Source organism: Bemisia tabaci, chromosome 3 (genome assembly GCF_918797505.1).
Source record: "Bemisia tabaci chromosome 3, PGI_BMITA_v3".
Lineage (NCBI taxonomy): Eukaryota > Metazoa > Arthropoda > Insecta > Hemiptera > Aleyrodidae > Bemisia > Bemisia tabaci.
This window is the reverse complement of record NC_092795.1, coordinates 12,178,835-12,202,102: the sequence shown is the minus strand read 5'-3', so window position 1 is coordinate 12,202,102 and position 23,268 is coordinate 12,178,835. Positions and strand designations below refer to the sequence as shown.

General features: G+C 37.2%; 4 protein-coding genes across 6 annotated transcripts in view; 2 read left to right on the top strand and 2 right to left on the bottom strand.

Moving 5' to 3' along the window:
* The window catches only part of ftz-f1 (ftz transcription factor 1), a 193,693-nt gene extending 189,760 nt beyond the window's left edge, over nucleotides 1–3,933 (bottom strand). For both annotated transcript variants that reach the window (XM_072297755.1, XM_072297756.1), the window contains exon 1: nucleotides 3,210–3,933. In XM_072297755.1, the coding sequence (XP_072153856.1) occupies nucleotides 3,210–3,351 (142 nt within the window). In that variant the 5' untranslated portion in view covers nucleotides 3,352–3,933. The remainder of the gene's footprint in view (nucleotides 1–3,209) is intronic.
* Nucleotides 3,934–4,070: 137 nt separating this feature from the next.
* On the top strand, nucleotides 4,071–10,034 carry spt4 (Transcription elongation factor subunit spt4). Its single transcript, XM_019062053.2, has 5 exons — nucleotides 4,071–4,396; nucleotides 5,618–5,692; nucleotides 8,493–8,599; nucleotides 9,004–9,059; nucleotides 9,742–10,034. Exons 2-5 carry the CDS (start codon nucleotides 5,624–5,626, stop codon nucleotides 9,858–9,860), a joined length of 351 nt encoding a protein of 116 aa, XP_018917598.1. The 5' UTR covers nucleotides 4,071–4,396; nucleotides 5,618–5,623; the 3' UTR covers nucleotides 9,861–10,034.
* Nucleotides 10,035–10,439: 405 nt separating this feature from the next.
* Nucleotides 10,440–17,851, bottom strand: Trmt112 (tRNA methyltransferase subunit 11-2). 2 transcript variants are annotated; one of them, XR_011899447.1, is made up of 5 exons: nucleotides 17,575–17,851; nucleotides 16,466–16,567; nucleotides 14,798–14,890; nucleotides 12,101–12,298; nucleotides 10,440–10,899 (listed from the first exon to the last, which is right to left on the bottom strand). XR_011899447.1 is itself a non-coding variant. In XM_019062051.2 (4 exons), the coding sequence occupies exons 1-4, from the start codon at nucleotides 17,650–17,652 to the stop codon at nucleotides 12,197–12,199; spliced, it is 375 nt and encodes a 124-aa protein (XP_018917596.1). In that variant the 5' UTR covers nucleotides 17,653–17,851; the 3' UTR covers nucleotides 11,133–12,196. The 2 variants fall into 2 exon arrangements, 1 of the variants encoding a protein (XP_018917596.1); XM_019062051.2 differs by lacking the exon at nucleotides 10,440–10,899 and having other exon boundaries at nucleotides 11,133–12,298.
* A 122-nt stretch (nucleotides 17,852–17,973) lies between these two features.
* Mob4 (MOB kinase activator 4) lies at nucleotides 17,974–23,160 on the top strand. The gene is made up of 5 exons (XM_072297764.1): nucleotides 17,974–18,223; nucleotides 18,756–18,919; nucleotides 20,164–20,373; nucleotides 21,298–21,409; nucleotides 22,057–23,160. The coding sequence occupies exons 1-5, from the start codon at nucleotides 18,161–18,163 to the stop codon at nucleotides 22,183–22,185; spliced, it is 678 nt and encodes a 225-aa protein (XP_072153865.1). The 5' UTR covers nucleotides 17,974–18,160; the 3' UTR covers nucleotides 22,186–23,160.
* Nucleotides 23,161–23,268: the final 108 nt, after the last annotated feature.

Sequence of the window (23,268 nt, the reverse complement as noted above, 5' to 3'; positions counted from 1 at the left end):
TGATGGTTTTTATTGATGTTTCAAAACGAATGAGAAGGGAGCGGCAAAATACAGGTGGCCCATGGGTGGCAAATAGGTAAAGGGACTCTAGGTAAATCCGGCCCTGTAGACGTTATGATGACGAAAGGTCAAAAAGAGGTACTTGTACTATGGTCCCTTCTCTCTCTACCTGTCTGCGTTAGTTAATTATACTCATCTAGATGGGTGCTACCATTTATAGTAATAAGCTGCATTCCCTACAAAGCACTGACTTAATGCTGATTTTTGCTCTCCAAAGTGAAATTGTGACAGCGATCCATGGTTACAGTGCGAAACCACGTATCTTCGTTTGCAACACTGGAGACTTCCTGTTATACTTACTTGTTTTATTGGAAAAATAGTCAGCGTAATTTCTCAAATTTTTTTTATTTTTTTTCTGCTCTGTTAGCAGAATATTCTGTGAACATTCCAGGCTACATAGAGTGGGCTTGATTGTGTTTAAAAAACAAAATAGGAGAAGAAATTTTGAAACACCGCGATGAAGATGCATGGTTTCACCTTTTGGCCATTGTAATATTAAAAACTACAGTGCAACATCCTTTGAAACATTTTCTGCTCAATTTTAACAGAAAAGCTGAGCAAAAATTTATTAATGACCTATCCAAACAATGCTATCATACTGCTGAGAATAAAACCATTTTCTTTAGTCTTTTGACCATGTAATGAGATTTATGTCAGTCAGTACATCAGCACTTCAGGATTTACTTGCATCTAACAGGTACCAGCGGGCCGATTATTGAACATTTAAAGCAGCCTGATAAGACATCGAACTGCGATATATTGCATGGTTAAGATAGGGCTATGTCTTGTCGTGTCAAGGCAACATAGTTTCAATAATCGGGCCGCAGACCTCCATAGACTTTTTGTCACAAATCTCTCAATTAATTAGTAAACATTTATGGCATAAGGTATTCATGGCACGGTAATCCATAAAGACTGTGCACTGTGCGGTGCTGCATACATATCAAAAGCCCCTTACATCAGTTGTTAAGAGCCAAACGAGCATGAAAAAACATTGTGGCAAAATCAAGTTATTTGCACTCTACTTAAACATACCTACCTACTTGATAAGGAATCTGTCTGGTATAAAAAATTGGGTTTGATATTTAACACCAGACCTAAGATACAGGGTTTTAAAACTAGAGCAATATGCCGCAGTCAATTGAGCTGTAGCATGCTTTTGCCTTGATTTCTCGAATCAGTGAAAATTTAGTTGCAGTTTTTTGACCCTTAACTTCAGATACAGTCCTCCAAATTAGGTATTAGAGAGGAAGGAAATCCCCGACTATTGTGAATGCTTGATACAAACTTCATTACTTAGTGGAGAATAGAGATGATGAAACGTAAATAAGGTTACTTAATAAAAGTTCGGTGGAGATTGGGAGTGAAATTGAGTCATAGGGGAACAGAAAATAAAAAGTCATGTACTTAGTTTCTCTTCCACTTCCTTCGCACCCAACTGTAAAGATAAAAATTGTTTTGCACCATTCCCGTGAACAGTAATATTGAGAAGTCAGAAGTTCCAAAATGATGGTGTTCTCTCCTAATTTTCTCAAAATTTCAATATTGTCCCCTTGAACTTTGAACTTACTTACTTAAAATTAAAAAAAAATTGGAGCAAAAAAACAAAAGAAGCCAATGAAGTATCTGCAGCACAATACTCAGAATTTCTGACTGTGACAGCCTTATTTCAAGAGATGGGATTAATTCTGACTGATAGTAAAGTAATTGACTTTTCAGAAGTCTGAAATCAACAATGATACTAGTCATTACTGAACCAGGGCCATTCATCTGATGGATCGTCCCATTTTGGTCGCTTCTAGGCTGCTTCACCCACAGAATTTGCAGCCATTCTATCTGAGCTTGTTTTGGCTGGACTTATTTTGGGTAAGGGCGCGAGGCTTTTCGGGCCCGAGATTCAGTCGTGCCCATGGAATGTCTTGTCTGATGCTATTATATGGTTGATAAATCAATGTGTCGGCATCTAACGTATAGCCACAGGCCTGTAGTTCTGCACACAAGAGTCATGGAGAAGTGCAGTTTACAAGTTGAGGAGCTAGTGAAGATATAGAGTTAAAGTTCTGAGAAGCCGCTTTTGAAGGGAGGGCTAGGAGTTGCTAGCACCAACAAGTATACTTATTCAGTACCAGCATACTAGTTGTGTCGTTCTTCAGCTCTATATCCCTTCCTATCTGCGCACCCCCCCCCCTTACGTTCTTCAGAAAAATGTACGTTAGCTCCCTGTTGTCGATTACATTATATGACGCGCAGATAATTGAGGCCTTGCGTGCAAAAAGGGCATATCTTGGTTGAGGCGTTTCAGAATCACCGCTGTTAATTTATACTTTAAAGAGGAAACTATAGGGTGAATTTTCTGAAATCATTCATTTATACCTAGCAATGTAAAATCATGAAGAAAATTCAGTGAAATTTGCAACGAATTCATTGCATTTCCTTTGATTATAATAGGCGAAATGTTAGTAAAGATTCTGAAACACCGCAACAAAGAGATGCCCTTTTCGCACCCAGCGCTTCAATTGACCCATGACTACAGCCAAATGGAGCTCTATGAATTCTGAATTTTCGGATCATTATAATTTTCCTGAGTAAACCTTTGGTCTAGAAGCTATATGCTTCACCCAGAAAAATAACGATTCCCTGCAGATGCAGCGACAAATTTGTAGGACTCGTAAGATTTACTTCACAGTGAAAACCTGCTGCTTCTAACCTTAAACTCGAGCATCTATTTCAGTCAAAAGCAAATGCATGATGTGGAGAACATAGTTAGCCTTCCACAGACATCGATTAGCTGACTAATGTGTTAAAGAACACAAAGCCTCAGAGGAGCGTCTTGCTTGGCATATACATTTGGAGGTTAGCAATTATACAATACTAGCGATTGAATTATTCCGATGCTCAGAAGTAGAAACAGCAGGATACAAGTTGAACACAGTAATATGGAACCCAGTCTGACACAAAGGTATTGGCCAGAAAAAGAGTTCCTGAATTAGAGGGAAGCTAATGACAAATAAATAAAGAAAGGTCAGGTTTGAGTTAGTTGTGGTCAAGCCTGGCATTATAGGTTAGTTTTCAGATTCAGAGCTCAAGTGTTGCCGAGGTAAACTGCGGGCGGAGCGTGATGAAAGATTGAAGGACATTGAATTATCTACCTGCGGTATCGGTCGGTAATGCCACTTGTAGCTCTGAGGAACTGTTTTGATCAGCAGCCATGGAAGGATCGACATCAAGAGGGGTTGACGATGCCGGAGTTGAGTTCGAGGGAACACTCAAGCTAGTATCCTCCTCGTGCATTATGACCTATTTCTTCAAAAATCCGAGACTAAAGCAGCAACATGTAGATTTTAAGTGGCGTTTCGGGCCAATTATTTTCACTTTAAAGAAAAAACCGAGCGACACATACGATAAATGTAGGTCTCTAGGCCACTTCACTTGCACTTCGCATCAGGGAGACACAACTAATAAATCAAGATGGAAACTGAAAATGTCACTTTCGATCGTCCGAATTTGTCAAGTTTTCGGACTCTAGACCGTTGGAATTCGGATGCGGATATTGATCGATGAACTTTGAAAAATTTTACGTGCTCGTAATGCGTATCTTTAATGGATGGACCAATATATTAAAATGTATTTCATAATAACGTAATATTATGTAGGTCACTTGGTTGAAAGTTTACTCGAAGTTCTACTCATTGGGAGTTCGGGAGTATTACAGACGGGCAAATTTATGTAACGCATAGACTTTTTCACCGTGATAAGGATTAAATTTGGAAAACTTAGCTGGCAGCAGGCATTAAATTTCCAGATTCTTTTAAATTACATACTTATTCAACAATTCCCAGTAAATTTGCACTGTTAGCTTACAGGGAAGGAAAGTTACACAACAAAACAAATCGGAGCTTAGAGATTCAAACGCCATCTATCGGAGTTTGAAAACAATAATAGGGTTTCGATCAAATCAAAACTTCAGAATTTCTCGTATAGATGTCGTTAGTTACCATGCGTCTTTTCTTATTAACCTAAAAAAATTGTTTGTTTTGCTTCTCCAGTAATTGTTTGTGACGAATTTTATTTTTCTCATCATCATCAGTTTTTCTTGAAAAATTGGCGTTAAGTTTGGATAATGTGAGAAGATAGTATACTCTTCATTGGATTTTATAATTTTTTAGAGTAAAAGTAAGGAATAATAATCATCATTTCGTAAGTACTGTAGAGTCACAGTTTCGAAGGGGCCCTCGCATCACAGTTTTTACTTTACCTTCACTCATACCCATGTAAGAAGAGCCTCTAGACTTCTAGAGATTTTTTCCTCATCGCCAGTTTGCTGCGATACTGCCGGGTACGTTTCTTTCTTTACATTTCCCTTTCAGATAAATACACACACATATCTAGTGATTGTAAGTTTGTCCGTATGACAACTCAGCAGATCTTTCACACCTCAATCTTACGATCTGCTTGAAATGTACAGTTTGCGGATGGTATTTAAAACATGAGCTGCCCCTGCTAATAGTTTTGAAAAGAATCTCACATTAATAGGGGGGATAGCACCTAAATTTAACCGCCCTAATAGATGTGCACACAAGTCATTGAGGTTAAGTTTGTCGGCAGATCATATTCTCGGATTTGGCGTACCATGCACCCAGGATCACCATTAAGAAATGCAAAATGTACTAGGCTAGATCTGCACCACAAAGATGTATCACTCATGATAGAGGTGTCATCAGCCAAGTTGGCACTTGTTTACTTTTCGCTTGCAAGCAATCGCGATGCAATTTTCCTGTAGTGATCGAAGATTGACTGTGGCCCGATCATTAGCGTAGTCAATCCTTGATCCTTGGATGAATGTATCACGGTTCGCTTGCAAACAGAATGTAAACAAGGGCCAACTTACCTGACGACACCTCTTACAAAATTTTCATTTGTCATCATTCATAAAAATTTGCCAACAGTCGCCCACATATGTTATGGAAACAAATTTTCTTTCTCCATGTCAGCTTTTATATGCCTAATGACCAATTGCTCGTAACTATGGAGTTATTTGATTTTCATTAAGAGTTTACGGTTTTGAACATATGCCAAGAACTGCGTTGGTGAACTTGTTGGTCTAGAGATTTTACGCGGCTTGTCAAGCTGTTGAATGCTCAAAACGCTCATTTTTTTCAGGAGACTAAAATACTGTTCTTGCGATTTGCTACAAAGCTAAACCAAGGAAAATACAGGTACCTACGGGCATCAGAACTTTAATTGAGCACATGTGTTGCAATATTTGTAGAAGTTCCTTTTTCCTATACATTCTTAGGATTTATTTAACTTTGAGGAAGCACCAAGAAATTTCTAGGGCATTCCCATTCCTGGTACTGTTGTATCTTCCTGGGAAAAATTCATCCCTTTTTGTGCCACTTTTTCACGTCCCAAGTCAAGAAAAATATCAATATTGCATCAAATAAGGGAGAATGCTACCTGAACACACTCTTTTCACTTCATTTATTTTAACTTGCTGTCTCATCTTTATTATACTCCCAATCACTCTAAAATTGTTCCTCTCTCATAATATTTACAGGTGACAATGTCTATCGATTCAATACCGAAGGATTTGCGAACAGCCCGAGCCTGTCTTGTTTGTTCTTTAATCAAGGTCTGTTCCAGTGCATAAAGTTTCTTATTTTTGGAACTATTTCTCTCTGAGCATCTTTTTTTCTGTGTCATGAAGTTTTTTTTGATAAATTTGGAAACTCCAACAAAAGAAGGATTTTGTAGAGGAGCATTTCTGTATGAAATTTTTTGTTAGGGCCTGGAGGCTGAAATCCTCCTGGTTGCTAATTGATTTTGCATATTATATTAGCGTAGATGTCTGTATTAATTTTCACGACTTGAAGTAAATAAAAATTAAATAAGTGGATGGGTTTCTCAAATTCATTAAAATACATTTCAGGGAGGAGTGTCTTTTGAATAGGTAATATTTGCAGATGAATTCCTCATAACTAATTTTTTTCACCAAATTAGTAGTTTAATTAACTAGATTTCTTTACAGTAAAAAGAGTTCATTACGTAATATAATTAGAATTTCGCTTCTGTTTGTTGCGAAACTAAAAGCTACAACTAGAACCAGATTTATGATCTTGTTGGCCTGGGCTGACGACGGTGCCTGCCATAGATGTACTCTTGTAGATTTCAGGGCTCATGATAATGTCCAATGTTGAATACTGACTTTTTGCGAGGAAGGTGCAGTCATTTTAATGATATTTTTATTAACCCTTAAATGCTGAAGCCGGGTCAAATTGCGAGGCTTCCTAACAAAACCTGCCCCGCAGATTGGATGGGGCCGGTTCACGCGAGCTTTAGATGTTGGTCTGCAAATCATTCCAAAAAAGAATCGAGTATCAAATCAACACAGTCGAAGAAAGGAGGGACCTATTTGGGCCTCTTTTTTAACTTTTCTCCCTGAATCTAAGAGACACCTCATTGGCAGCACATAGCGGAGCATTGCGAGTTCATGCCCCGGGCCATTGCGCCTTCAATTTTGCAGATGCAACACGGACATCCATCAAGCACGAATAGTCGTATCTCTGCGCCGTGATCAACGCGAGTCCTTTCCCTTGCTCCATTTCCTTATTGTGTTGGTTTCGTTTGTCTCACTTGTAGTGGTGCTTTAAAGGCTACGTGAGCAACACAGTCGAAGGTAAGAAAAACGTAATCCGGCCTCGCTTTTTAACTTTTCTCGCGGATCTGACTAACAGCCTAGAGAAGAGCATATTGCGAATTCACGCCTCACGACTCACGCCATCGCGCTTTTAATTTTTCGCGATAGAGGATCACTTTCCGAGTCCAAAACACCGACGATTTTTGAAATCAAACAAGTACGGATAGAGAGAAAAGGGTTCAAAGATAAATATTTCAACTCGCATATCTCGTGAACGGTTTGTCGTAAAGCGATGATCTTAGTCTCAAAATATAGAGGAAACCACCACCTTTCAGACAATGATGACAAAATTGGTCCATTTTGAAAATGTCATCCATTGCTGTCACGTTGCCGTAGTTCAAATTTTCAATTTTTAGCTGGGGCGATACCTTTATAGGTCACTCCTAGATTAAATCATTCGTCAAAAATGACAAGATCAGGATAAATGAGTAATATGCAATGGATACAGGGAAATCAAAGTTTTCGATCATAAAAAAATGTATGTTTACCTTCAACGGTTCGCTCGGTAGAAATAAGAGGAAAAAAGAGGAATTGCTAATAAAATCGTACCATTTGAGCTTTTTAAATTTAAGTCCATCCTACAGAAACGATTTGAAAAAGAGGCATGAATTTTTGTTGATGCAACGAGAGTCAGCTGAGGCTAGTCTTGTAACATTCATATGTCTCGATATTTTGTTCTTTTTTAATAATTTTCTTCGGGAATTAGCTATAATGGGGTATAAAAATGCACAACCTTGCAATTCGTGATTGGTTTGGGGGCATTTGGTGATCTTGGGACTCGGAACAAACCAGGTCCAAGTGTACCACATCCACTTTGAAAAATCATATCTCTCCTCCAACTTGTTTCCTCAGGATGAACTTGTGCTTGTTTTAAAGCTTAAACGGTCTACTTTCATCAAAAAATAGTTAGATTACTTTTTGTGCGATTCCTTCAACGTCGCAGCTAAAAAGGTGAAAAACTGAACATTTGAACTTCGGCAACGTGGCAACAATGGATGAAATTTCCAAAATGGACCAATTTTGTAATTATCGCCTGAAAGCTGGTGGTTTTCTCTACATTTTGAGACCAATATCATCTTTCTACGACAAAGCGTTAGCGAGATATTGCGAGTTTAATTTTTTTACTTTGACTCCCCTCCCCCTCCCTCCGTGATCGTCCGATTTCAAAATGCGTCAGTGTTTTAGACTCGGGAGGAGATCCTCTATCAACTTTGAAAATATTTCGAAGATCAGGCCAAGGTTGAAACGGACAATTTGGAATGAGGTCCTTTCTTCCTTGCTCTAGTCACAAGAACAAGAGGCAAGTGAGAATGGGAATCGATGCGCGATACGTCATTACGAATCTTTGTTTACATTCCAAAGAGCCAAAAACGTGAATTCTCACGGTGAATGAGTGAAAATGTCTGTGTGTGTTTCATGTGCGTCTGTGTTAGTGACTACGCGCTCACAAAGGAACCAGTGCGTCTTCATGAGAGCGTTATCAGGCAACGCGCCGCGCCGCGCCGTCGCTAAATAGTCACCAGAGACTCTGCGTGAAACTAAATTCGGCGATGTAGTTCCTTTTGATTTAAATGCATGTAAATGAGCATGAAGTTAAGTACCACAATATTCGCTTATGCATCAAAATTTCATGTGGAATACGATGGAAATTTTAAATATTCCCAAATTCTACTCATAAATGTGAATGAAGCGTTTCTTGTTTATCTCACATTTCTTATTTTTGGGAACTTTTCAGACTTTTGAACAGTTTGAATTTGATGGATGTGATAATTGCGATGAATTCTTACGCATGAAAAACAACAGAGACAATGTTTATGACTGCACCAGTTCTAATTTTGATGGGTAAGTTTAACCTTTATTAGCAGAGAATAATTTTTTTTTCTTTTTGTAAAGTTCATTACCTTTGGAGGTTTACATTTTTGGACAGATCAAGTAAAAAACCATGCTTGGAAAAGCTACGTAATCTTAAATTGACGTTGTTGAAAAATCATCGGATGAAGTACACATTTAGGAGGTAGTAAGGCATGAGGCATGAGACTTAAGTTTATTGAACGGAAAACCCTGGATGACCATCAATGAACCTCATGTTAACCAATTATAATTTAAAAAAACTATTGAACACGTCATCACATAGTTTTACATTATGAAGCCTCATTAGACCTTACACTCACAGTACTCAAGATTGCACTACAGAATATTTAGTGTCGAAGCAACCTAATTTTATGTTTTTTTTCTCTTTTTTTCAGTATGATTTGTTTGATGAGTCCAGATGACAGCTGGGTAGCTAAATGGCAACGAATAAGTAAGTATTCTGCCTTCACAACAGTTTTATTAATTATGGTCTCTGAAAAGGCTTCATTACAATTTACAGGTATTTTGACATGAGGCTTTTCAGCAAATACTTGACCCTTACTTAGGTCAGGATTGTCACTAGTGGGCATTGGGTAGGTCGCCAGAAATCAAGTTTCAACCTTAGAGAGGCCCATTACATCCTGTCACAACCTCCCTTTCAATCTTTGTTTTTATCAAGGAAATTGAATACGTATTTGAAGACCCAAAATAAAAGCAAAATGCGTTTTTATAACCATTCTCAGCCTAAAATTTGGAGGACTGCAGTTCCATCCAGTCAAACGGTTCATACACGGATAGGAAGGAAATACATTGGTAGGGTTGCCACTTAACTCGGGACTCCAAGGCTAGAACTTCGGCATCCCGACCAACACATCTCTCTGCTCTCTATCTGCGCCTGGAGAGTTTGACTGGATATAGAGGTGGACTCGAGCGTAGTGCTAGGATCCCTATTACAGCCTCAACTTAGAGAGCTATTTTTGAGCATTGGAATTCATCTCAGAGGAAATCAGCGGTACCATTGTTTCTTGCAAGATTTTACTTGAGAAAAGTAAATGAAATTGACAAAATCCCTGGTTCAGATGGAATTTTCACAAACTATCTGATATTTTACAAGTGTAACCTCTTTGTTTCAGATCGATTTACTAGGGGTGTATACGCCATATCAGTGGCTGGACGGCTCCCGAACCCAATAATAAGAGAAATGAAGAGTAGGGGCATCACCTACAGATCAAGGGATACGAGTCTTAAATAATTTTCTCTAATTTTGATTTCTTTAATTTTTTCCTAAAGATAGATTTTCTTCCATCAAAATATCCTCGCCAAAAGCAGCAAGCAGTGACTTAAAGCTTAAAATTTTCCTCTGTCTGCATGATTATTTGACACTTACATACTAAAATGTAAAATAAAATTTTTTAATTTGTTAAAATTCTCTAGTTATTTGTCTGTCTCTCTTTTAATGCATCAAAGTATGTCTTTGCCAAAATTTTAAAGATGGGGTGCTAGCACAATAAAATGAAGCTGCTTTTTGAATGAGTTGTGGGTGTTGTGGCAAAAATGGGACCATTTCGAAATTTAAACAGATACTGAAATACTCACAAGGTCATCAAATTGGTGAAAAGCTAGTACTTATTTTTAATACCTGGAAATCAAATATACTAACTTTCTACTTTGAAATCCTTGATTTAGAGTTCCCCTCCCTTTCTTGGGGGAATAATAATCGAAGAAATAATTCTGCACGATTTGCTCAGTTTCTGATAGGCGTTGAACTAATTCCATGAGTTGTTCCATTAGAATATTCTGGAGACTCAATTGAGAAACAAACAACCAAGTATTCAAGGAGTTTAAATTGTTTATTTCGTGAAAAAAAAAAAAAAAAAATATTTTTGCAATATAAAAAGTAAAAACAGACGAAGACTTATTTGCCTACAAGGAGCAAAATAATACATACATAAAAGAATACAGGAAATGGGGGGGGGGGGGGGGGAGAGATTCAAAGCTAGTATGTACATGCTTTGACTTGTATTGGCATCATAGCTATTGTTGATGTACTGAACCTGATTCAATACTCAAATCATGAGATACTGTTTCATGGAGAGAAACAATGGGAAAAAAAGGTTTGGAACGAAATGAGAGGGAAAGAACAAACTGATGATGGAAGTAAATTGTCCCAATATTTCACACCATCTGTCGCTACTTAGGTGTAAAGGCATATCTTGAAGTTCCACATGAGCCCAAGAGGGCACGGATCCTATTGATGTCAACACTCATCTCACTGTAGTTGTGCCCTCATGCTAGGGGAGAGACAAATTATGAGATAAGTACAACAGATTAGGGAGGGAGAAAAAATGAAAAATGCCTAAGATAGAAAATTGAACCCTTGAAAAAAACAAAATCCTGGTTCAAGAAATCGTTTTGTATACATTTTTGGACGAGAAGAGAAGCTAATATTTTTGCATTCCATTCTGACTTCATTTCTCATAAGGAGAGTAGTTAATAAAAAAAAGTTTGCATTAAATTTTGAAAGAACAATTCAAAAAATTTCATGAGTTAGGAATAATTGGTTTCCCTGCATTTTACTAGCAGGAGGTTAGCATCCTCACTCACTGAGATACGCGTTTTCCTGGTTTCATTTTGTATTAATCTATTTTATAGCACTGTTCATGAGTTATGCCTCATAAGAGATAAAGCCTCACCCGCTTTCCACAGCCAGGGAGACAAAGCTGAATATCAACGATGAGACTGCAGGAATGCGTATCTCCTTAGTGGTGTTTCAAAATCTTTGCTCCCATTTTATTTTATCAAAGGAGAACAAATTAACATCATTGCTTGAAATTTCCATTGAGTATCCTCCAGAGTGAGAAGAATCAAAGAAGTTTTCAAGGAATGTCGTTAGGTACTTTTTCATTTAAAAAATAAAGTATAACAGGTAGTTTGCAACATTGCATATTGGGATACTTGTTCCTGCAGTTTCACTGTTAATACGAGATAATAGGCTTACTTCGAGTTTTTTGAGTCTTTCATCTTCTTTTTAAAAAACAACGGGGACAACGAGGAATCACATATCGATGGGGAAAACAAGGAATTACATACTGATGGTGAAACTGCCAAACCACATATCTCAGTTTGCTACGTCGCAGACCTTCTGTCATACTTGATTTTTTTAATAAAGAACCGCTCAACATCAAGTCTTGAGAATTTTAATGATTTTCCTTCTCTGTGCGAAGCAATTTCTGAGCAAACTACAAGGAATAAGGTTGGTTGGTTCTCTTTTAAAAAAATGAAACTGGAGCGGAGATTTTTAAACACCGCAAAGGAGATACATGGTTTGGGAGTTTTACCATCAATATGTGAAATTAAAAAATTTATATAAATCAAAGGTCATAGTTTAGCATGTTCCTCTTGTTGAATGAGACATCTAGTGTGATTCCTCACAGTCTCTAAAAACCAATGCAACTTTCTTAGTTAAATAAGTAGTCAATTACAAAAATAAACCTTAGGTAATTGTATCTAGAACATTTCAGTGATTTTGCCAATTCTCTTTTCTTCCCTTGACTAGTTGTAGATTGCCACTCTCAAGATTAATACATATTAAACCTCATCGTCATTCAATAGCATATTAGGAATTCCGGACGTGATTGGAAATTTGCGACCAGTTTCAGGACAGACAAGTTCTCCATTTATAACTTCAACCTGGGGAAAAAAAATTAAATTCTGATTATTTTTTTGGTTTGATAGATAATTACCGACTAGATTTGCATAAAATTAAAAAAAAAAACAAACAAACAAACAAGTTGTTTAACTCAACGATGCTCATCAGAGATTGTGCAAAACCCATGCCATGGAGTGAGAAAATGAGTTTTGTTAAATTCTGATGGAAGTGGGCGCTGGACCTTTGATTTGTTATTGCTTACATTTTTTATGACTTCAAAATGATGCATCGGTTAGCAATACCAATCAATTGATTGAGCGCGGGCATTTTTTTTTGGGACGATTTCACTGGGTTTAGCACCGCATCTGACATTAATTCATCATTATCAATGTTGAGGAGACTTCTGCTGGTAGAAAGGAAAATAATGACTCTCTTGGAAACAAATACCTCACACAAAGTTGAGAAACAAACAATATTCATCATTCTTAGATTCAGGATAGCCACTTGATTAAGCATAATTACACCTAACTTCATTTGGTGCTATAATGAACTAAAGAAAAGTGTTTTAAAAACTGCAGCCTCAGAGTAGGTTTGAGTTTTCCAAACAAATTCTTTGGACAATTGTATTGGAGATATGTTCTTGTGTGTGTGTTTTTTTTTTTTCCAATCGGTCATAAGCAAGTTAAACACTAAAAAAATAATACTTTTGGGCAGATAAGACGAAATCAGCCACCTCTGACAGAGGACGGGACAAAAAAGAGAATCTGATCGCAGGCACATGCGCTAGGTGTTCAACGAATCTTCGTCAATAAGGTCTGGGACAGGCGGGCAGTTCTATCAGAACTGCATTAGATAGAATTCCAAGCATTGTTGCCCAACGTTTCTGTCAGTTGACTGCTTGGCCCAAGACACCAATATAATATATTACATCATTCGAAAGGGCTTAAAAAAAGAAAACTTTTGGCGCAAACCGATTGTCGATACCTCAATTTTTAACAAAATGGCGGCCAAAAAATGGCGGCTCATTCAAAAGTCTGGGCCTCCGCTCATAACTCATGAACAAAAAATGCTAGGGATTCGAAATTTGGGGAATATTCCTAGGTGAAAGGGAACTACTTTTTGGCGTACCCAAAATTTCGGGGGGCGACCCCCCTGAGGGGGGGCGGACCCTAAACCTTTTTTTTCAAATAGGAACCCCTATCTTGTGATACATCATTCGAAAGGGCTTGAAAAAAGAAAACTTTTGGCGCAAACCGATTGTCGATACCTCAATTTTTAACAAAATGGCGGCCAAAAAATGGCGGAAATGCGTTTTTTGGTTATTTACCGTCGGATTCACTTGAAACTTGGTTTCCACAGGTTTTCGAGCACGAAAAAAACAACCAAACCACGGGGTGAGTCCTGGGTAGTTGAAATGACAAGTCAGGAAACACGATTTTCAACTGGCTGAGAGCACCGCACAGGAAATCTGACACATTCCGATTTAAACTTATTTTCCCGCCATTTTTCGGCCGCCATCTTGGAAAAGCTCGGGTATTTTGCAAATCCAATATCGTATTTGTTTTTTTCGTGCTCGAAAACCTGTGGAAACCAAGTTTCAAGCGAATCCGACGGTAAATAACCAAAAAACGCATTTCCGCCATTTTTTGGCCGCCATTTTGTTAAAAATTGAGGTATCGACAATCGGTTTGCGCCAAAAGTTTTCTTTTTTCAAGCCCTTTCGAATGATGTATCACAAGATAGGGGTTCCTATTTGAAAAAAAAGGGTTAGGGTCCGCCCCCCCTCAGGGGGGTCGCCCCCGAAATTTTGGGTACGCCAAAAAGTAGTTCCCTTTCACCTAGGAATATTCCCCAAATTTCGAATCCCTAGCATTTTTTGTTCATGAGTTATGAGCGGAGGCCCAGACTTTTGAATGAGCCGCCATTTTTTGGCCGCCATTTTGTTAAAAATTGAGGTATCGACAATCGGTTTGCGCCAAAAGTTTTCTTTTTTTAAGCCCTTTCGAATGATGTATCACAAGATAGGGGTTCCCATTTGAAAAAAAAAAGTTAGGGTCCGCCCCCCCTCAGGGGGGGCGCCCCCCAAAATTTTGGGTACGCCAAAAAGTAGTTCCCTTTGACCTAGGAACATTCCCCAAATTTCAAATCTCTAGCATTTTTTGTTCAAAAGTTATAAGGGGGGTCCCAGACTTCTGGATAACCCTATATGTGGCAACAGCTTGATATGTTATCATTGTTCCAATATTCTATGGGCACTCCAAAATTACTTTTTTCGACCTATGCGGAAGAGGGGTCAGTCTAGTAGAACATACTTCCACGGCGGACAGAGGAGCCATTTTTCAAATTTTTTGGCTCCTTAAAAAGGTGAGAGTATGGCAAACATGTCTCTTAAACTGCATTAATTTATTGTTACTAATTTTGAAGATTTCGAAGAAATGAGGCTCTGGAACTTACTTTCTGATTGGCCCCTGTACTAGGATTTCTATCCTGCGGGTGGTCATGCATAAATGAAAAATAACAAAAGGAATGTTACAACTCACCTCTAGTAAGACATGATGAACTTTCTTTAAAAATTCTGGGTCATTTTCATAATTTTCAATTAACGTTTGTGGTAACTCTCCAACATGTCCCAACTAGAATGTTTAAAACACAATAAGGAGGTTAGAACTTGTAACCGTAATTGAATATGTTTAAATTAAGATTGAAGAGCTGCCGAAAAGAAGAGGGTGGTTTTTCTTGCGAGTCTCATTTACTAATATGGACTACATTAAATTGGACCACATTTCGCAATTCGGAACAGCAATTTCTAACTCATTGTGGATACAACATATAAGTCATTGGTTTCCCTTTGTAGATGGGTGTTTGTATGTATTAGCCAGAAGTTGTGGTTCCGAATTGCAAAATGAAGTCAAACTAACCTTTGGAACTGATCACCTAGTTGTCTTTAGGTTCAAGTACTGAAAGGAACTTCTTTCCTCACAATACTGATTTAGAAAAAAATTGTTGAGAGCTGAGTATACTTATTTACAACTTTAAAAACCAATGTAAATGACATGGACCGGCTAAATTCTTCTTTATAATCAGCTTTTCAATGAATCGAAAAACATATGTCTTCTTTCTGCAAATGTATTCAATGTTTTCTTCCGCCGCAAATTAAATGGTTAAAAAAACATAAAAAAGTAGTAGATAGTAAACAATGGTGAGCACCAACACTACCATGATCTACAACTATATGAATGAAGGAGCTTTCTTTGAATTTCTCTTATATCTAGATAGACCCTTGACCTTTCATGAATGAAGTTATGCTTACGGCATAGAGCCATGATCTTAGAACTTACATCAGATAAGTTAGCAGTCACTCGTTTTTTGTTTGTAAACTACTACCATGTAACTGCCAAACTAGTACCATGATCATAGGGACTGAGGATTAATCAAGGATGGTGCTACCCCTGAGTGCGGAAATTCCTTAACCTTTCGTTGTAAGAACCCCCTTTTCCTAAAAAATTTAGAAGTGCTGACCTTGCCCTCTAATTTGCTCATTACATTCAAATTGTGACAATGTAGTGAAAAAGATGACAATGTAGCCAGAGACGTATCAGTGCCCCAGAGCCAAAAGGTACCTGACTCACATTTTTGGAGAAATCGAGTTAGTGGCTTTTTCGAAATTTCCATTTCCATTAACGATTCCGTGTGTGCGGAAAATTTGATCACCCTTTCTTTCGCTACTTATGAGACGCGGAATTTCAAAAATTGCGATTTACATAGGAATCAATAGGGTTGACATGCGGTTTTCCCCTGATATATCGAAATACTAAAATGGAGTTAGGTACCTTTTGGCTCTGGGGTACTAATATGATTTTCACCTCCTTCCTGAGAGAAAAAATTCATTTTAACACTAGCGCATACTGCTTTCCTCATTATAAAACCAATTTTTGGAGCCTTAACATCTAGGCACATCGCTAATCGCCATCTGCCAGTTACATCCATCACATGGTCAAGAAGTTTCTGCGACTGTGCACAGATTGGTGAATACATCGACTAAGCAAAACTGCCGAAAGTAAACCGTCTCCAACTTATCTGATATGCTTTTTAGATGCTCTTACAACTAAGAGGCTCCTCTCACCAAAATACTCTTATTGTTTATTAAAGTTTAGCAAGGAAGGTGACACGGAACTTTGAGTAGGGTCTACAAGATTTGATGTTTTTACCCTTTCTGCTGCTTTCCACAGGACATTCCAATCTAATTTAGGTAATACTCGAGAAACAAATTCTTGATTGAAGTCTACCTCTGAAACTTTGACATCCTTTGCCTGAAAGAATTGAAAGGAACATGAGTAACTTTGTCTTTAAAATTACAAAACAAATCTTGCTTGAAAACTATGGCATGGCATGCATTGCAATGTATCATTTGATTTGTCATTTGGACATATTTCTGCCAAACGGCACTCGGTGCATTGAGACATGAGCCCTGCTGAGACCCTTAAGAATAAATGCATAATATGGCTCTTGTCGTAAGAAATATGAAATTTGGCAGGAATATGTCCATTTAAACCTATGGAAAAGGATTGATAAACAGGGTGTTGGCACCGAATACTTTAATATTCGATTGTTCACCGAAGTTTCAAATGAGGGAATATCGATAATCGATCATTCATGCCTCACCACTGCTTGAAAATAATAGGAGCCCATCATGGAGATGATTGGCACTTGTTTATATTATGTTTGCAAGCAACCACAGTGCGGATGTCCAATAGGAATGGTGGATTGACCACCCTCAAAATGGGACTGCATTCAATCCTAGTTGTTATTAGACAATTGAATCACAATCCCTTTCAGACAGAATGTGAAAAAGTGTTAACTTAACTAACAACACCTTTGCTACATTATAAGAAGGATTGGTACAGAGTGGCAATGCTTCCAGTGGCTATATTTACATTCAAACTGACACAGTCTAAAAGTGTGGTAAAAGATATGGCGTCATTTCTGATCACCTGAAGAAGAAGCCTGCACATGTTCTTCTTAATCTAAGAATCGAATCAAAACCTGCTTGAGTAGAGTGCACATGTTGCAATGACACTCATACAAAAGAATCCAATGCTTGTTTCTTGATTCAAATTGCGAAATGTTTAGTCAACTTGGATAGAGACAAATGTGCAAACATGCATTGGCAACAATTGGGCATGGGCTGACTCAAGAAAATTATGGCCAGACTTTACGAGTGATATTTCTTTGACTCAAAAGAGTAACGATTGAGTTGTCCTACTGATGGCTTACATTATACAAATAAATAAAAAAACCAAGATATACATCAGCTTACAATTATTGTCAAAGGATATCCTGTGACGACACCTTTCAAACACTTCGAAGAAAGCATGTTGTGCGTTAGGAGTTTCATCGTCCTTCTCGAAAAGAAAAACCTCCTCAACAAGTACCGAAGTAGGAATGGGAAATTTCTTTTCACACTAAGCACTCAGAAAGTCAAGGGAAATAGAAAGAAACGAGAAATCAAGGTAAAACGTGATTGGCACTGATTACAGTTCCTAATTTTTGGGTGATAAAATGAAAATGGATAAAAACAAAAAAAACACCGCCATGCGGTTGTGAATCGCGGAAGATGGGCGAATGGACGGATGGGCCAATGATATAGTCTGATTTGAATGACGTAAAAATGATCTCAGCTCTCATTGGTCCTTATTCCACTGATAAAAAAGTGTGTAATCTTCTTCTTCTTTCACTTCATTGTTTACAGACACTGCGCCGAATTGTAATCGTAATCAAATTATACTAATAATAATCACTATGTACTTACAATGAACATTTTTAAGTTCACTCAACTTTTAAGATCTTAGTGCGGATTATTTTCGGAAACAAAACTCGTCGTGATTTTGTGCTGTTCTCTGAATATGAAGATGGCTGATAGTGTCAAAAGTATCAAAAGGATAAATCGACCTGGAACCAAGGCTAAGGTTAGAGAACATTTGTTGTATTTGCTTATTGATCTGTTTTCAGAAGGTTGGAGACGTCAGCGGGATTCCAGTAAAAATCTCAAGCATTAATTTTTCTCTGTACAGCTGGCTCACATTCCATGCCTTAAGACTTGAAGGCACTAGAATTAGATTCGGGCGGAGGCAGACTACGTCCTGCTGATAACCCACCCAGTAGGAGCAGCGGACAGCGAAACCGATATGCAAATGTTTCACTGCCTCCATAAAGTAATTAATGCTTGACCTAGCGCAACAAGAGGAAATTCAATCACAGCATATTGAATCCTGGTAGCCATTCATTCATTGGAAATGCTTCAGCTCACAAGTATACTGAACACCTCAAGCAGCGATCAGAATATCGCAAAGAGCCTCACTCAAAATCCAAGTTATGCGACAGAGGTTGCTTTTTTTTCATTATTTCAACAAAAGCAAAACTCTCGCATGGAGGTGAGAGGGTATGTTCTGGAAGATCCTTATACGACCTGTATGAATATTTCTTTTTGTTTGTGTGCAGGACTTCTACAATTGGCCAGATGAATCTTTTGAAGAAATGGATAGTACTTTGGCTGTTCAGCAGTACATACAGCAACAAGTCAGACGGGATCCTTCCAGAGTTGATTTGATTCTCACCCCTCCAGATTCTCAAGATGAAGGCGTATGGAAATATGAGCACCTGAGGTAAGTGTATGATGTTTACCAGCAAGGCTACTTTAAGATTCTGGAATTTCCTTGACATTAGGTGCTCAAGTATGTAAATGATAGCAAGTAGCAAGAGGCTTAGAAATCGCCAGACTGCATTTTTCTCTAATAAAAATAGAGGCCTGAGGTCGGAAGTTACAAAAAATGTTTCTCATTGACCTGAAACCCATGGATTTGACCACATTGAATTGAATGTAATATGGCCAAGGTATGATTTTAATCATTTCATTTACAAAAGTAATAAAAATGTTTATTTTAAGCAGGGATAATATTGCGAGTATAGTCAAGATACATAATCTCTCGTTACAATTTGAATCGGTTTCTGCTAGACAGGCGTAAGTCGAAAAACTCAAAATCTCTAGCATCCTGTAAGATCAAAAAAAGTCAGGGGTTATGCATTTTTGGACTTACGCCTATCTTACAGAAACTGATTCAATTGTGCCTTGTAAGTGAATAAACAAACGGGAGTGAAAGAATACATGGCTGCCAAGCCCTCTTATGACATGAAATCTGTTGGCATGATATTTTTTTATTTGAAATGGGGTTGGATTTTTGGTGACTCAGGAAGTCTTCTCCTCAGCCGAAATTTGATCAATTGTAATATGGAAAAATGCTGGTATTCTTATATTTTACTTATTTTCCGAAAATTAATATCTAATGAAAAAATTTTGCAACAGTCTCATTTGGGAATAAATTTATAGAGTGAAAAGAGGTATGGTTGATGAGCGGAGTCTAAAGACCTGCTCAGTGCATTAACGAAAAGATGATGGCTTTCAAACGTCAGAAGACGGCTTTGTTGAGCTGTGGCTGCATGAAAAGTCAATAAATCCGCGTTTCAACTCTTATACAGCAGACTGAACTGGTTACTTGACTCAGTCCTTTAGCCACCACTTTCGTCGCCGAGACAGCAACAAATACAGGGAATATCTAATTTTAATGAAAGTCCTCTTTTCTTGAAGCAAAGTTTTCAGTTGTCATTTTCTGATTGTTGAACTTTTTGCACTTTTTAATTTACTCCTAATTTGTGATTTTTTCTTTAATTACTGCCTTTCCTCCTTTTTAGTGAATGAAACTTGGAATTAAAATTTATTTGATGGCAAAAATCAAGGTATCTTCTGTTTCTTTTCCATTGTGTAATACAAAAGGATAGTCAGCTGTTGCAAACAAGTAATGCAGTTTCTGGTGATTTTATGAAGTCTGATGTTGTAATTTGTTGTTTACAGACAATTTTGTTTGGAGCTAAATGGTCTTGCTGTAAGGTTACAAGCAGAATGTCAATCAGAGACTTGCTTACACATGACTGCCACTGAACAATGGATTTTCCTGTGTGCTGCACATAAACAACCGAAAGAATGTCCTGCAATAGATTACACTCGCCATACCTTAGACGGCGCTGCTTGTCTCTTAAATAGCAACAAATATTTTCCCAGCCGGTAAAAAAATTATCTACTTTATTCATTCATTTGATTTTCTAGGTTTTCCTTCCAACAAATTCTCCTGCTCATTTAAACCCACAAAGTGTAAGGCTCGTCTCAATCATACAGGGTGATCCAAAATCCCTCACCATCAGCACGGGGCGTAACTTTTGAACAAATTGGAACAGAGACTTGACATTTTGTGAGTCCATCTAGGTCAATGGAAACAACTTTTAGGACCCCCCTAACACTTTTAAGGGAATCATGCTAAAAAGGAGCTAGAATGCTGGGAGCTATAGAGAGCAGTACTCTAGGATCACTCTGTACATCTTTTAGTAGCTTTTGTAATCTTTGGCTGGAAATAAGGCTTCTCTGGTCATGAGGGTTTATTACTTGAGTATGAACCCAAAGTAACTCCAGCTCCTGATAAATTGGAAGGAATGAAAGTAAGGAGGTGCTTAAGTAGAATTAACCAAATCAAATTTTTATATTTGTTAAGATCTACAGATTGGTCCAGATTGAAACTTCAAAGTGTAGACGATGACCAGAATGTTTCATTGTACCTTTGTAAAATTATTCAGTAAGTCATTTCTCAAAGTAGCCTTTAAGGATAAAGAGCTCAAGTGTCACAACAAATGGTATAACAGAGTTGGCAGAGTTTTTTAGTCGTACTTAGTTCACTGATAGGCTCTGCGGGGCAAAGTGAGTACACACATATTTTTTTGTACTTAATTGATATAATTCGAAACTAATTTCGCAACATAATAATCAAGTAATGTATGAAATCCTCTGTAGGTTCATTTAATACTTGATGGAATTGTGTAAAACTATATTTTCTGTAGTGTGATGGCTGCTTGTCTTCTTGACTAAAACCAATTTTACCCTCTCATGTGCTTGGGTACATAGTAAATAAATAATAGACAAAAATTTTGTCTGTTCTAGAGTCAACATACGAGAATCCTCAGTCCAGAAGTTGGGATCAGTTTGTAGGAGAGTTTATAGAATATTTTCTCATGCCTACTATCACCATAGGAATATTTTTGATGAATTTGAGGTAAGTCCTTCAAGGTCTCTTAAAGACATCATATTACTCATTTATTGATGGTGCTACTACCTAACTATGGATCTTGATCATGCTGTTTGAAAATTTCAACTCATATTTTATGTTTTCCAAAGAATACTGATCAACATTTTTCCACAAAATTTTTAGAGAATATTGTGGAGAGAACAAATAAAAATCAAAGAAAGCTTTTTGCAAAAACAATTTTGAGGAAATGAGAATGGAGATAAGCAATGTTATGAATGGACATTTGTGGTTTGGTGGCTGCTAAGATCAACTTTCGATGTCAGGGAACAAGCAGTTGAGTTGTCGCAAATCCTTACCTACTATTCTAAGGAGTAAAATAATAATTTGTGTTAGCTGATAATTTTTTTCTTTTTTTTTTGTACGAAGTCATAGTGAAGTGATGATACGTCCATGTGTGACCATTCTTGATCTTGGCACTAAAATGCAAAACCATTCGATTGTATTTCTTGGTATGCCATTTAAAAGAACCCTCCGGCCATTTGTTGGAATCTTGTGTTTGTTGACTGGATAAGATGTCCTAAGAGGTGAAGAGTATTAATGTTATTGGACAGTTACGTTAGTTTTGCAAATATGATTAATACCATATGTTAATAAAATACTTAATTTATTTTCAGAATGAAACTTACTTGTGTAGAAGATTTACAATATTCGTAACAAAATATAATCTAATGTCCAAAGAAAATCTCATCGTTCCAATTTTGGCAGAAGAAGAAGAGGGTGTATCCAACGAATCAGAAGCATGAACATTTGCAGCAAATCAACATCCCTGTGCCAATTTTACCTCATTTCAGCAGGAACCTTAAAGCTAGGCATGCGTTTATCACGTTATTTATAAATATTATTCAATTTAAGTTCAAAATGAATAATTAAATTTTAACATTTTTTACCTATCCAACTCTAAGATTAAGTATCATCATTGATGTATATTACGCAGTAAAAAGTGAGTTGCTTTATAAAAAAATCTATTATTAATAAAAACTGAGTAAACAAATAAAAAAGAAACTTGAGATTGAAAGCAAAGACCAACTCATAGGATCTGGGTTCTAATTTTATTGGCTGCGGTCAACGACAAGTTGTGAAACCTAACCTGTAAATTTGACTGTAAGTTCGGAAAAATTATTTTCTTAACTCAAGTTGTTTGCAAGTTGAGCTTTTTTATGGCAGGTTAGAGCCTTGTTTAATTCATCAAGGATACAAAATATAATCAATGACCGATTAACCATGTCAACATTCTCGCCTCAACTTGCGACTGCTAGCTTGCTAACAAAATTCGGGCCCAGTTCACCATTTCTGCCATGCTAAGGAAAAACATGTGAACATTTGAATGTTGCAAAATTTACTCTCAGCAAATACCTATTTTTGAGGGAAGTAATGATTATTTTTCAAACACTTCAGAGCATATTACATATGCAAAATTCTCTGTAAATTTGGAAGAGAAACACAAATTTGCCTGAAAATTGGTAATTTGTCCAAAAAAGTTTGGCAACGTCTGAAGGCTCTTATGCCTTTTTTCCCTAGCATGACAGATTTGGCATATTATATTTTGTAATCAATAAATTTTGGGTATCCTCTTTTTTTCAATAAAAATTATTATCACCTGTAACATTTCCCTATACAATTTAGAATTGTATGAAGTCAATGTGAAAGTAAACAAAATTTTTTCATTAATTTGTGAACCTAATTATAAAAAAGAATAAAAACCATTAATCACTGTGAAACCTCTCTTATTGGGACGACTATTTATCGGTTGTTCTCCTATATTCAGAAGCCCCTCTTATTCCTCTCACAAAAAAATGAATTAAATTATGGTCGAATCTAAATATATG

What these genes read in the sequence shown, in the direction of transcription:
- Trmt112 (XM_019062051.2), bottom strand. Translation starts at nt 17,652, where the DNA reads ATGAAACTCCTAACGCACAACATGCTTTCTTCGAAGTGTTTGAAAGGT. An exon ending in GATATCCTTTGACAATAATT is followed by an intron (nt 16,568 to 17,574) that starts GTAAGCTGATGT and finishes CAATTCTTTCAG; the next exon opens with GCAAAGGATGTCAAAGTTTC. An exon ending in TTCATCATGTCTTACTAGAG is followed by an intron (nt 12,299 to 14,797) that starts GTGAGTTGTAAC and finishes TTTTTTCCCCAG; the next exon opens with GTTGAAGTTATAAATGGAGA.
- Mob4 (XM_072297764.1), top strand. Translation starts at nt 18,161, where the DNA reads ATGAAGATGGCTGATAGTGTCAAAAGTATCAAAAGGATAAATCGACCT. An exon ending in GACCTGGAACCAAGGCTAAG is followed by an intron (nt 18,224 to 18,755) that starts GTTAGAGAACAT and finishes GTTTGTGTGCAG; the next exon opens with GACTTCTACAATTGGCCAGA. An exon ending in AACAAATATTTTCCCAGCCG is followed by an intron (nt 20,374 to 21,297) that starts GTAAAAAAATTA and finishes TGTCTGTTCTAG; the next exon opens with AGTCAACATACGAGAATCCT.
- spt4 (XM_019062053.2), top strand. Translation starts at nt 5,624, where the DNA reads ATGTCTATCGATTCAATACCGAAGGATTTGCGAACAGCCCGAGCCTGT. An exon ending in ACCAGTTCTAATTTTGATGG is followed by an intron (nt 8,600 to 9,003) that starts GTAAGTTTAACC and finishes TCTTTTTTTCAG; the next exon opens with TATGATTTGTTTGATGAGTC. An exon ending in AGCTAAATGGCAACGAATAA is followed by an intron (nt 9,060 to 9,741) that starts GTAAGTATTCTG and finishes TCTTTGTTTCAG; the next exon opens with ATCGATTTACTAGGGGTGTA.